Here is an 11,591-nt window from a genome sequence, read left to right as displayed (position 1 = left end):
TCAACCACTTCGATCAACGAAAAGAACCAAAGGGCGTTGAAGAGACCACCGGCAAAATGGTCAAGTTGGAAGAACTCGAGGATGAGCATTTTCTCAGCAAGCCCGACTCGACTTCGGACGGGGCGCTGCTGGTCGATGATGATGATGACTATACTGACACCGGTATGTGAATCTAGCCCGATGCTCCTGGCTTTGCCCTTCCTCCTGTGCTTGCTTTTGGTGGCCTCCGTCCATCAAGGATCAAGACTACAGTTATCACAAACTGTCTAAGCTACTTCCTTTGCTACCTGGGACGAAATACCAGTCCTTCTATTTTGCTACCTCGCAATGCTTCCACCATCTCGTCGTCGTTGTCTTTTCCCTTGACAGCCCTTGAGGATTCACACAGAATTTGATTCTTGGATTGCGTGCATCTAACATGTCCAATTTTCTCAGACTCTGAAATCTCCGACGACGGCTCCGACGCAGGTGCCCTTGAGGAGTCTCTCTTTGACCGCCTCAGCGCGCTCCGCGATATCATCCCGCCTAAAGCCCGCGCGCGCATCTCGTCCGTTTCTTCTTCTATCGCTTCCGCGACTTCCTCGACCGTCAACTACTCCGGCAAAGGCCTTTGGGTGATCGCCACGAGTATTCTGCTGCTGGGGATCCCCTATGCCCTCGCCATCGGCGAAGAGCAGCAGTATATGGAGGAGGTTAGGCGGGAATCTTTGATGAGCGAAGGCGCTCAGGGGTTGTTGCAGGGCGGTCAGGGTCAAGGCCAGGCGCAGCCCGCGTTGTAAAATATCCGCCTGTGACAAAAGAAACCCTTGGTTCCGGCGGCAAGGTGGATGAAAATGATGGGAGGGCCCGAGACAGAAGGAGAAGACTCTCTTGACTGCTGCCAAGTCGAGCCTGAGCGCTCCCGCTTATCTCCCGTGACAACGACACAGGATAGGATGCTGGTCGTGGAGTGATTGTACAATACATAATGCAAGACCGGCATGGAAGCATGGGCATCGTTGGGTTATGGATGGATTCGGTGCGATTCATTGGGCTCAAGGACGAACCCCAGCCAATTCCAAGTGACGGCATCATATCTCTCGTCTCATTCGATACTATAGTCCAGTGCGATAGAGCTGGAGGGAGTTTACCTGTAAGATTTGTTTCAAAGGGTATACCTCTCCAGCTACACACGCATGCTCCATTCAATAGGCAACGCGTGTAGCGACTATCTTGACGGCATTATCGTGTCTGTCTCTGCTCGCTAAATTCAAATGGCTTTCGCTTCTGCATATCTATACAGCCTGGCGATCAAAATCAAAGTGTTTATGCGCAGGGCCTCAGCATCCTAGACGTCTGCGGTCGTCGACTTGATCGTAGCCCCTGTCGCCCAGATCCAGAAACCCCAGCTTGACCGTTCAGTACTCGGTATTATCCCTCGGAATCAGACTCGGCGGCCTTGGTAATACGATACTTGTCTCCCGCCCACTCTCTGACCAATCCATTGCCCTTGGACCTGATCGCACCGACCCGGCCCCTTGAACGGCCTCCTTTCTTTTCATAATCTTCCATGCCCAACCTAGCGTCGTTGAGGTCGTTGTCGAAATCCGCCCAGAATTCACCAATCACGCCCGTCGCGCCCATGCTGTCGACAATATTCTCGGCCTCCTTTTCGCGTTTCTTTTTGTTCAACTTCTCGCGCGCAATGATCGCCTCCGCAGACAGCAAGCCTTGTTCCTCCAGGTACGCCATCACGGCCTCGTTGAGGTGGTATTTCCAGTGAGTCAACTTATGACCCATTTCGGCATTGGCAGCGCAAAAGCGGCCGAGATAGAAGCGACGGCTCTCTGAAGTTAGTACATGTCCGTTCTCATCGCGGCTCACGTCGTCATCGCCATAGCTTTCTTCTTCATCATCTGAATTGTCCACGGGCTCTAGCGTCTTCTTGAAGTATGGCTGGCCTGAAAACATGAACTCGTACCGAGCTGGGTGGCCGCTGCGGTTGCATGCGTCGCAATTGCGTATATTGTCCTCGTCCTCACCAGGAAGCGCAACCACTTTCATGCTCGGTCTAGCGAGGATCGCCCTTTTGAACTCGGGCCCCCATGCAGCGGAGATAAGCCTGCTCCCTGCTTGAGCCTTCACCTGGTCATCTATCCGAGCAAATGCTAGGTTGTACAGTTCATCGTCGCGTGAGAAAGCCGGAGCAATCTTGTTCTTGACCAGCCACTCAATTATATGGGGAAACAATTCTCGAGGCTTTGAAGATGCAAAAGAGGTGAATTGCAGGGGAATGTCAGGGTGTGGGCGTCCGAGTCTGCCAGAAGGGTCCTCAACGACGAATTCGTCCTCATCTTGTTGATCTTGCTCTTTCTGGATCTCGTGGTCTGTGTCGCTGGAAGAATGCAGTGAACCAGCAGGCAAAATGTCATAGTTTGGATGACCGATGAAATCAATGTCGACTCCCTCTGTTTCTGATCCTTCCTCCCCTGGTTCTGAATCCTCCACGCGTGGAATCATTTCTCCTGCACGTCGTCGTCGCAAAATATCCAAATGCTGTCTTGCCATATCTCGTTGAGTCGTCACAGGTCCGCCTCTTGTACGAGTCTTGGCTTCACTGGGTTCCTGGTCGGAATCTTGCAAGTCTCTAAGATCTTCATCAAGTTCTGCCTGCTGTCTTTGTGACTTACGACGTTTGTGCGGCGACTTGTGGCTTGCAGGCAGTCTGCGAGACTTGACCCTCTCCTGCGCATTGTCCTCCGAAGCTTCGTCAAATGTATCATTCTCCACCTCATCGTCTTCGACAATAAAGTCATCTCTGTTGACCTTTCGAGCTCTTGGCGCTCTGACTTCCTGGACCTCCTCGTCAGAAAAATACTCGATCTCATCATCATTGACGACAAAGGGATCGTGCTGCATCGCCTTTGACTGACGTCGTCGGGCAGTCGGTTTAGATGCCATCACAATGTCCTCATCGCTACTACTCTCAGGAGATCCAAGGTCAGAGAGTCTGGATGCTGGCTTAGGAACAAGGGTAGACTTCTCTTCAGATAAGGCATCGTCGGAGGATTGATATTGAGATTCAGGCGATTGAGCGAATCGACCGGGGGCGGCTTGGCGTAGCCTTCCTGAACGTCTCCTGGACGGCGAGCTTTCTGGCTCCGCGAAAGACTCCTCACTTGAACGTGAAGAGAACTTGGGGCGCGATGCTGAATTAGACTGCAAGCGCGTTGACCGTCTTGGGCGGGTGGAAGCAGGTGTTTGAGTGACGGGTGCAGATGTCAAAATTCTCCGCCTCTTTTTAGCGGAAGGTATCAAGTCATCATCCTCATCCTCTTCCGCCACACCTTGATATGTTTCTGATGACAGATTTGGCAATGGGGAGAAGGCCAGCGAGGGCTGGGGAGGGCTTTGAGACAGCACATAGCCGGAGTCTCCAACTTGAGATGAGGGTTCTGGAGTCGGTAAGGATGTAGTCTCCGCTGTTTTCTCATCCATGCCTCCGCCGGGTCGGTGTGAGATGTGCTTGGAGCCCTCATATCTGACATTTGCAAGTCTGCCTTGAACAGCCGGACTGTGGTTCGCTTTTGCAGGAGAGGAAGCCGGGAGGGGAGAAAACTGGAGGCTGGTCTGTTTCTTTTGACTGCGCACTGAGCGTCTGGGAGTGCCAGCCTTAGCGCGGCCTGCCATTGCGATGCAGATGATTCAGCGCAGATTTACTGGGTGAAACGAGTACAGGCGCTGGGCCCAGTGAGAGACAGGTGAGACGACGGAAAATGTACTAGTGGAATCCCGTATGGAGCATCATAAGAGGTAAGTAGAAATGATACAATTGCATATGGTCCGGCTCAGATTGCCTGCTTGACAAGTGACCATCTCACCCATCAGGCTGCCATACTATCATGCGAGTCTGGGCGTGAAGCTGCGGGACGCGTTGCTTGGTCACGGTCTCGGTCTCACGCTTCCACGTGACTCACTTGGCATGAGTTCTCTCGCAGCCACAGAGAAGAGATAATTTTGGGTAGCGCGCCACACCCCTCAGGGGCGGACAAGACTTGCATCTCGCCCCAAGCTCAGTGGTGGGACTTCTTTCCAGATGCATCGGCGTCATCCCTGTCTTAGCTCCTTGGCCTCCAACGTCATTCTGTGGAGAGCAGCGTAATGTCAGGCCTTTCCACAAGCCAGCTCAATTGCGTGCGTCGCGTCACGGTCCTCGATCGCGATCAGATTCTTTCCCCAGTCGTAATGATGACGATGACGACGCCGCGAGCGATGGTGGTGGGCGAAGGTTCCAGAAAGGGAAGAGGAAATGCGTCGCCGTCGTCGGAGAAACACTAAGAAAATTGGCTGCTGGACGATGCGTCAGTGGCTTGTGGATCAAACCTGGGGAAAACGATACGAGTAGATACTGCGCAGTGAAAAAAAAGATCGACTCCTGGCTGGTACTCGTGGTGGTAGGCACCTAAGGGAGATGGGAAAGGAGAGCTTCCCCTATTGTAATTGGAATGAAACATGGCAATCTGCGCACTGCGAGGGGGCTGACAGGTTTACCCCTGCTACTATGGCGTGAAAGGACCAAGATTTTGGGAAACGAAGCAACGCTATTCGGAGGAGACCTGTTTGCACTGTGCCCTGCACTCGTACACGTACACTGTACACTGTACATATAAGATACACAGTACTCGTATAGGCGCACGCAGACTCGACAAGATTGCGTCTGCAGGCGAGTTGAGCAAGCACAAGAGAGTGATCTGGGAGTGAGGTCAGCACGGCGGGAGAGGCCCTACTACCCTACTACCGAAGCTTCTCTCCCCTGCGACGTTCTCTGGCACCTGGCACCTGGCAACAATGCGCTTCTGCCAAGTTGGCAGATTAAACAGTGGGAACGGTGCAAGAAGGGCGTTAGCAGGGCAACTTCAATGGGGTGGCTTGATGTCATAAACATGCATTTCCTCTGCCACCACTGCGCATGTCTCAACGACATCATCATTCTGCCCACTCTTGTCACCTACCTACCTAGTACTCGTTAGCCCCCTGGCCGATTCCCTCGCTCAACTGCAGGTCATCGGCGTTGAATGCTCCAGTCCCCACCATTGTAGCCTCATGTAGAAGCCCTGCCTCCTGTGGCAGTCGATCCTAGCCGTGAAGTCAGCCACATCATGGCCAGATCGCTGCCAAACCGGGAACCAGAAGCGGGTGCGTGCCAATCGCTGTTTGACGCCTTTGTGCCACCACCAAGTGACAAGCTGGAAGGGAACAGGCCCTCTGATGTAGGAGCGTGCCCTGTGTTGCCTCTAGTGAAGCCATTACAACATCCCCCCCCGCCCGGCCTGAGCACATATACATCATTCCTCTCTGTTCCTTGACTTCCAGATCTTTCACTCTTCATTCATCCTCAAAAACCCAATCACCCCTTACACATACACTACCTGCGCGCGACACGCTCTTAGTCTCAGCATTCTTCTCTTTTTGATACCCCCGCTGAATTTGTGTGTCTTCATTCTTCCTGCTGCTGTGATACCCCCCGAGTCCTACTTTTCAACCTACTACCAGTAGTCGTCATCATGGCCGTAAACCGTCCTACAAACACCGCAGTCAAGGAGAAGGACATCAACCAGAAGCTCCAGCTGTACGGTATCTTCCAGGCCTTTTCGAATGGAAAGGTCCCTTCCAACAAACAAATCGACATCGCCCTCAACAGTGCCCTCGAGTCCAAGGCTCTTTCGTCGCCCTCGGGCAAGTTGTCAGAGGAAGGTCGCCATCTCGTCGCTGACCTCAAAGAGGTCATTCGCCAGGCCAAGTACCTGCTCTTGAGCAAGAATGATGGCAATCTGCTCCAAGAATTCATCTGGGACTCTCAACACCTGGACGCCAACAATGCCAGTCTTCCCAACGCCCCAACAGACAAAGCGACCGCTCAGCAACACGCTAATGAAGCTCTCGACGGCCTCAAGACCCTCGGCACACTGATCATCTCTAACGGCCAGTTCCGGAAGCTCTTGAACGATGCCACCGTCCTCCTACGCGACATAGCCGGCGATGCTGCTCAAAGCGCAGCCAACCGCGTCAATCCTTCGGAAGACCAGTTGAACCAGATCGATCATCCGGCGGAGGATAACACATGGCACGACGTTCCCGATCTATCCAAGGATAAGCTCAAGAATCAGGCTCGTTCCACGTTTGACAAAAACAAACCCTTCGATCGCGAGCAGGCCCAGCAAGCTGCACAACAAGGTGCCAATACTGCCAAAGCGCAGAACACTGACGATTCGCGGGAGGCAGGCGCTGCAGGACTGCAAACCACAGCCGCCAATCTGAAAGAGCAAGCCAGAACAAACATCCCTGATGAGCGTCAAGAAGACGCCAGAAAGGCAAAGGATGCTGCCAAGGAGCATTCCAAAAACTATCTCAATAAGAAGCTGCCTAAGGAGCGTCGTGATCAAACAATCTGGCGCTTGAAAAAGATGATTGTTGAGATCCAAGGTCATCCAGACTGTATGTCCACCCTATCGCTGTCTCATTAACCGCTGACTAACATCTTGACAGACCAGGAAGCTATCGGGACGCTGCTCTCGCTTGCCGAGACTTATGGTGGTCATGCGAAGAATGTCAAGGACCAGTCCCACGGAACTGTCAAAGGTGCACATGGGGACGATAATCTAAGACGCGCCGAGACTAACCTGAAGGTATGTGTAGGATTCTATAATGACAACAAATCAACGCTGACAGGTTTCAAGACTCTTATCGAACGCTTTGCCAATTTCACCAGCACCGATGATTTCTTCGATTCGCTGAACGATATCTACAGAGATGCAGATCGTGATCCAGAGCTCAAGAATTGGTTCAAGTCTCTTGACAAATACATCCGCAGAGCGCTCCAGGAACAAGGTTACATCCTTCAAGATGCTGCCACTGACGAGTGGAACCGCCTTTCAGACCAGGGCCGCTTCCTCCTCCGAGACCGCTACCGTAACCACACTGACCGAATCTTGGATGAGATCAAGTTCCTTGGAGACCAATTCGACCAAGATCAGCAGAATAAAGCCTTTGGTCAGGCGTTGCAGACACTCTTCACAGACCTTGGTCAGGACGAGAATGGCAAGCCGGTGTTCAAGACGCACTTGGTCAAGGATTTGACCGAGGTTATTATTCCGGGCATCTTCGAGAATACTCGTTATGTTCCCATTCCTCGCATCGAGGTTTCAGACCCGACCATCGATGCCATAGTCGAGAATCTAGTCATTGAGACAGACAACTTGTTCCCCAACGTTTTCGAGTTCGGCAGCGACAACTATTTCCGCATGGGCCGCAAGGGAGTTTCGAACAAAAAGGACAACAAAATCCTGATTGCTGGTTCGGGCATTCAGATGGATCTGCGAGATGTTGCCTACTATGTCAAAAAGAAGCAAGGCTTCCCGTCCATCACGGACAAGGGTGTCATGGATATTTTCCTTGGAGGTGAAGGCTTTGGCTTCAAAATTGCTGCCCGAAATGCGCAAAAATCGGACAGTTCCCACTTCGCGGTTGTGGACAAGGTCACTGTCACCATCAAACATCTGAACATTAAGGTCAAGCAGTCTAACCACAAGCTGCTCTTCGCGATCGCAAAGCCGTTGCTGCTGAAGGTTATGCGGCCAGTCATCCAAAAGGTCATCGAGAAGCAGATCAAGGACAGCTTCGAGAAGGCAGACGCTTTCGCGTATACTGTTCAGCAAGAAGTCAATCACGCCAAGGAGGCAGCAAAGGAAGATCCAGAGAATGCTCCTAACATCTTCCAATCCTACGTCAACGCATTCCAGAGCAAGCTTACCGAGAAGAAGGAAAAGACCAAGGAAGTGGCCTCTAACACTAATGTCAACGTGGCCGTCACCAAGCAAGATTCCATCTTCAAGAACATCTCGCTGCCAGGTGGTATTTCAACCAAGGCGACTGAGTATAAGGAACTTGCCGCCAAGGGTGATCGCTGGGAGTCTCCAATCTTCACCATTGGAAGTGCGAAAGAAACCAGCGACATTCCCAAAGCTAAGCAGATCACCCGCAAGGCACACAGTACCACCACCCCGGTTATTCGTGGTGGCAATCATCCTAACAGCGAAACTTCCGGAGGGGTTAACAACCCTGGAGCTGGCAGTGGATTCAGCAGCCAGGTTGATCGCGCTTTCGACGGCCAGAAATCTGGCTATCAGCCGACCAATGGGTCAGCCAATGTCACCAACGGAAGCACTACGAAGACTTACTATGATGGAGTTACCCAGTAATGCAGTTGCGTTGGGGTTTTGGAATCCGGATCTTCAGTCGTGAACTTTTCTTGATACCCAGTGCTGGAGTCGACAGACTTCGTGATGTTTTTGCGCAAGGAGATTGTAATAATGGGGGAATGAGGGAAAGAATTGTGCTCGGTTGAAACGGGTGTTAGTGACGAATTTCGTCCTGGCCATTTGGGACTACTATGAGAACAGGCAATCAAGTTCATCCAGGACGGAGAAAATCCAACCGTTGTTTGTATCGAGTCCAGTAATTGTGTATGTGGAAAATAGCTGAGTCATCACTATTATTGCTGAACCCATTCGTCCTGTTTAAGCCGTAAATATTACTGTCACGTGCCTGTAAAGTCTGGGGAGATGCGTGACGCGCGCGTAGAGAGCCACCGGCAGTGGTTGCCTTGGTGCCGCCCACTCAGCTTGATCTGGATTGGCTTCTGCGCTGGCTTCTGTAGTCAGGCTGGCGGTCAACGCTCTTCTTTGTCTCTCATGCGTCTCGTGGGATTCTCACTTCTTATAGCTGCTGATTCGACCTGAGTTAAAGTATCCTGCAGGCCTTCCGGACCTTGCTGGCCATGCGCTCTGCCAAACCCAAAGCGCCGCCGGAGTACCCCAGACCAGTAGCCCCCATCTACGCTGACGAACTCCCCATCTGCGACGACACAATCATATACTTTGATGGAGACGAAGACGTTCAAGAGGATGAACAGCAGAAAGCTGCGAAAAGACGACGTATCGAGAGCGAGGCGACTGCTTATCTGCGGGGAGAGCCTCCATACATCCTTACTGCCCAGTTGAAGGGCCCTTTCGACAACGGCTGGCAAAATCCATGGAAAAGGAGGAAGAAGACCACTGGTAGCAACGAGAGCACAACTCGGATCGTGGCAGATAAGACTGTTAGCAAGCCTGCAGTGCAGACGGCACCATTACCTCCCCTCTCGCCAGAGAGACCAGCATCGCCACCGAGCAATACAAGTGCAACTGTACGACCCAAACGCTCAAATGCGTTGCCCCCCGAAACAAATCAGGACAAGGGGTTGGACTCTTCCCTGAAAAATGATATCGGCGATGTGTGTCGCTCAAATACAGACCAATTTAATCATCAGAAGAATCGAATAGTTGAGGATTGGTTGAAGAAGAACGACTCTTACGTGCAACTGGATGGTACACAGATGTCAGTTTCCTCTCCATTGGCAAAGAAAAGCCCTGGTGTAGGAAAGAAAAATGGGGAGCCCTCTCGGATCGAAGTGCCAATGCCACCGCTGCTTGATGCTATTGTTCACGTAGCAAGAAGCTTCCACAGCACCAGACGGCCCCATACTTCTGATTCGGCGCAAAGCAATAAACAGAATCTCGAGCACTCGCAACCACGAGCTATACATTTAGCTACCGGGAACAATACGCCGACGAAGTACATAGAAACCTCATCCCTGCATCCTGGAGGTCGAGGAGATACTATCAAACAGCTACGTGGAACTACGTCTGCTAGTGAACCTCCAGTCAGCGGATCGACAACAAACAGTGCAACGGTGGAGTTAGGACGCCGATCGCCGCCAGCTGTCGGCACATCTGCGATCTTGCCTCCTTCTCATAACCGCCTCGCCTCCATCTCCAGTCAAAGCCCGCAAGAAGCCTCAGGCTTAGTTCACGAAAATAATGGCCCTCAACCAGAACCAACAAGCACGAGAAAACAACCAGACAGACGAGGAGTTGTCAAACCAGCGACCGGTGTCGTTTCTGCGACTCTCCCTTCGGCACTAGAGAAGCCATTGCCAATTCAGGTTGAATCTATTCCAATAGCTTCGAAAGAGCAACCAAGCATAGACACGCCGAACGACCTCCCTTCTGCGCAAGTATTGCCACAACAAACCCTGCCGTCTGCACCGTCGAATGTCTCAAGTAATGGTGATATGGTGGAACTCCCAGCGGTCCCGGTGTCACCGCATTCCCTTGGGATCGAGTTGGCCGTGAAATCCTCTGCGCCAGCAAACGTTGGGACTGAGACAAACGGTTCTCACTCTGGCTTCGACAATCATAATAGCCTCAGCGGCTCGAAAAATGCGGAGGGAAAGCGTAGGGAGATCCCGAGGGCAGATGAGACTGGTTATCTGAAGTCGTACAAGACCGTGACTTCTGAAATGGGTCCTTCCAATAAGGCCGGGCTGGATATCGAAAGATCTTCTCTAGCAAAGACCAGCTCAAACGCCCGAGTGACGAGCAGCAGGAAGAAAGCGTCTTTCATCACAAGTGAGAAGTCTCCAGGACCTTCGCAGGCATCTATCAAGTCGGCCATGAGAGTCGCGAAGCCTACAACCGTGAATCAGACCAAAGGTAATGTAAAATCAGCCCGGTCTCGATCCTTTCGTCACAGTGGGAAAGACGACATGGAACCAACATCACCCTCTGGTCTTAAGAGCACCCCAAAATCATCAAGACTGATGCGGGCGCCGAAAGGAATTCTCAAATCGTCTCTGTCGGCATCGTTAGAGCCTCCATTGGAGCCTCCGATTTCTTCAATCAACGCCGCTTCATCTGGTTCTAAGCAGGATGCTCAACGACCGGCAAAACTTGACGTGGTGGAGAACGAAACTGGGCTGTTGAATGATGATGGATTTGATCTTGATGCTGCCATCGATGATTTAGGCAGTTTTCTGGGTACTTGGGATGCAGAAAAGGAAGCAGCTCAGGCGTCACACAGGTTACGATAAGTTACGATAATCTCATATTGCTGGAGCCTCGGGTATCTAATAATAACACAAAAAGATCCTGTGCGAGAAGGGTCCGTGGCTTAAGAGTCAGCGGGCGCTCGTGTAGTTTAGTAGTCCTGTATCACTAGGAATGCAAGTTGTTTCACTGGCAAGGCAGCTCGTCAGCGCCAAGCCCGAGCCTGACAGCGGACGCCGGTTCCCGGCTCGAGAACATGCGCAGCACCTTAGCACCCTCATTCGCTTGATGGGTATCCGTACATGTACCTATCTTCCATCCCTCTCTCCTAGAGAGACTGTACCATCGTGCCTTTTACTCGGTCGGAGCAGCCTCCTGCGTTGCCGTCGTCGTCGAGTATTCCTCACAGCCTACGACCCACGTCCCTTGATGTATTGAACGACAGTCCGTACCCGCCTCCGCGGGGAAGACAGAGGCATGGTCTCAGTCGATTCGACTCTAGCACAGGCAGCATCTGCCCTTTCTTCTGAGCTGCCTGCTGCGTCGCTGGGAGCGAACCTGACCGGCTTCAAAGTCGGAGCCTCAAATGCTACCTCTACCTTTCTTTCTTCGCCTTCGATAGAGCACCTTCTTCGCCTTCCACTCCGCCTGTTCTCACGAATCGATCGAGTCTTGCTTCATATCTGG

At 52.1% G+C, this 11,591-nt stretch overlaps 4 protein-coding genes across 4 annotated transcripts; 3 read left to right on the top strand and 1 right to left on the bottom strand.

Annotated features, from left to right (window-relative positions):
- Positions 1 to 56: 56 nt before the first annotated feature.
- Positions 57 to 779, top strand: A1O3_04810 (uncharacterized protein; the record flags this gene model as incomplete). The annotated part of the gene is made up of 2 exons (XM_007734938.1): positions 57 to 162; positions 436 to 779. 2 exons carry the CDS (start codon positions 57 to 59, stop codon positions 777 to 779), a joined length of 450 nt encoding a protein of 149 aa, XP_007733128.1.
- Positions 780 to 1,410: 631 nt separating this feature from the next.
- A1O3_04809 (uncharacterized protein) lies at positions 1,411 to 3,669 on the bottom strand (the record flags this gene model as incomplete). The annotated part of the gene is made up of 1 exon (XM_007734937.1): positions 1,411 to 3,669. The coding sequence occupies one exon, from the start codon at positions 3,667 to 3,669 to the stop codon at positions 1,411 to 1,413; it is 2,259 nt and encodes a 752-aa protein (XP_007733127.1).
- A 1,874-nt stretch (positions 3,670 to 5,543) lies between these two features.
- A1O3_04808 (uncharacterized protein) lies at positions 5,544 to 8,237 on the top strand (the record flags this gene model as incomplete). Its single annotated transcript, XM_007734936.1, has 3 exons — positions 5,544 to 6,474; positions 6,526 to 6,665; positions 6,717 to 8,237. The coding sequence occupies 3 exons, from the start codon at positions 5,544 to 5,546 to the stop codon at positions 8,235 to 8,237; spliced, it is 2,592 nt and encodes an 863-aa protein (XP_007733126.1).
- A 578-nt stretch (positions 8,238 to 8,815) lies between these two features.
- A1O3_04807 (uncharacterized protein) lies at positions 8,816 to 10,948 on the top strand (the record flags this gene model as incomplete). The annotated part of the gene is made up of 1 exon (XM_007734935.1): positions 8,816 to 10,948. The coding sequence occupies one exon, from the start codon at positions 8,816 to 8,818 to the stop codon at positions 10,946 to 10,948; it is 2,133 nt and encodes a 710-aa protein (XP_007733125.1).
- Positions 10,949 to 11,591: the final 643 nt, after the last annotated feature.

This window comes from Capronia epimyces (assembly GCF_000585565.1).
Source record: "Capronia epimyces CBS 606.96 chromosome Unknown aczIQ-supercont1.4, whole genome shotgun sequence".
Classification (NCBI taxonomy): Eukaryota; Fungi; Ascomycota; class Eurotiomycetes; order Chaetothyriales; family Herpotrichiellaceae; genus Capronia; species Capronia epimyces.
The sequence above is the reverse complement of the archived record's forward strand: the minus strand, read 5'-3'. Positions and strand labels throughout refer to the sequence as shown.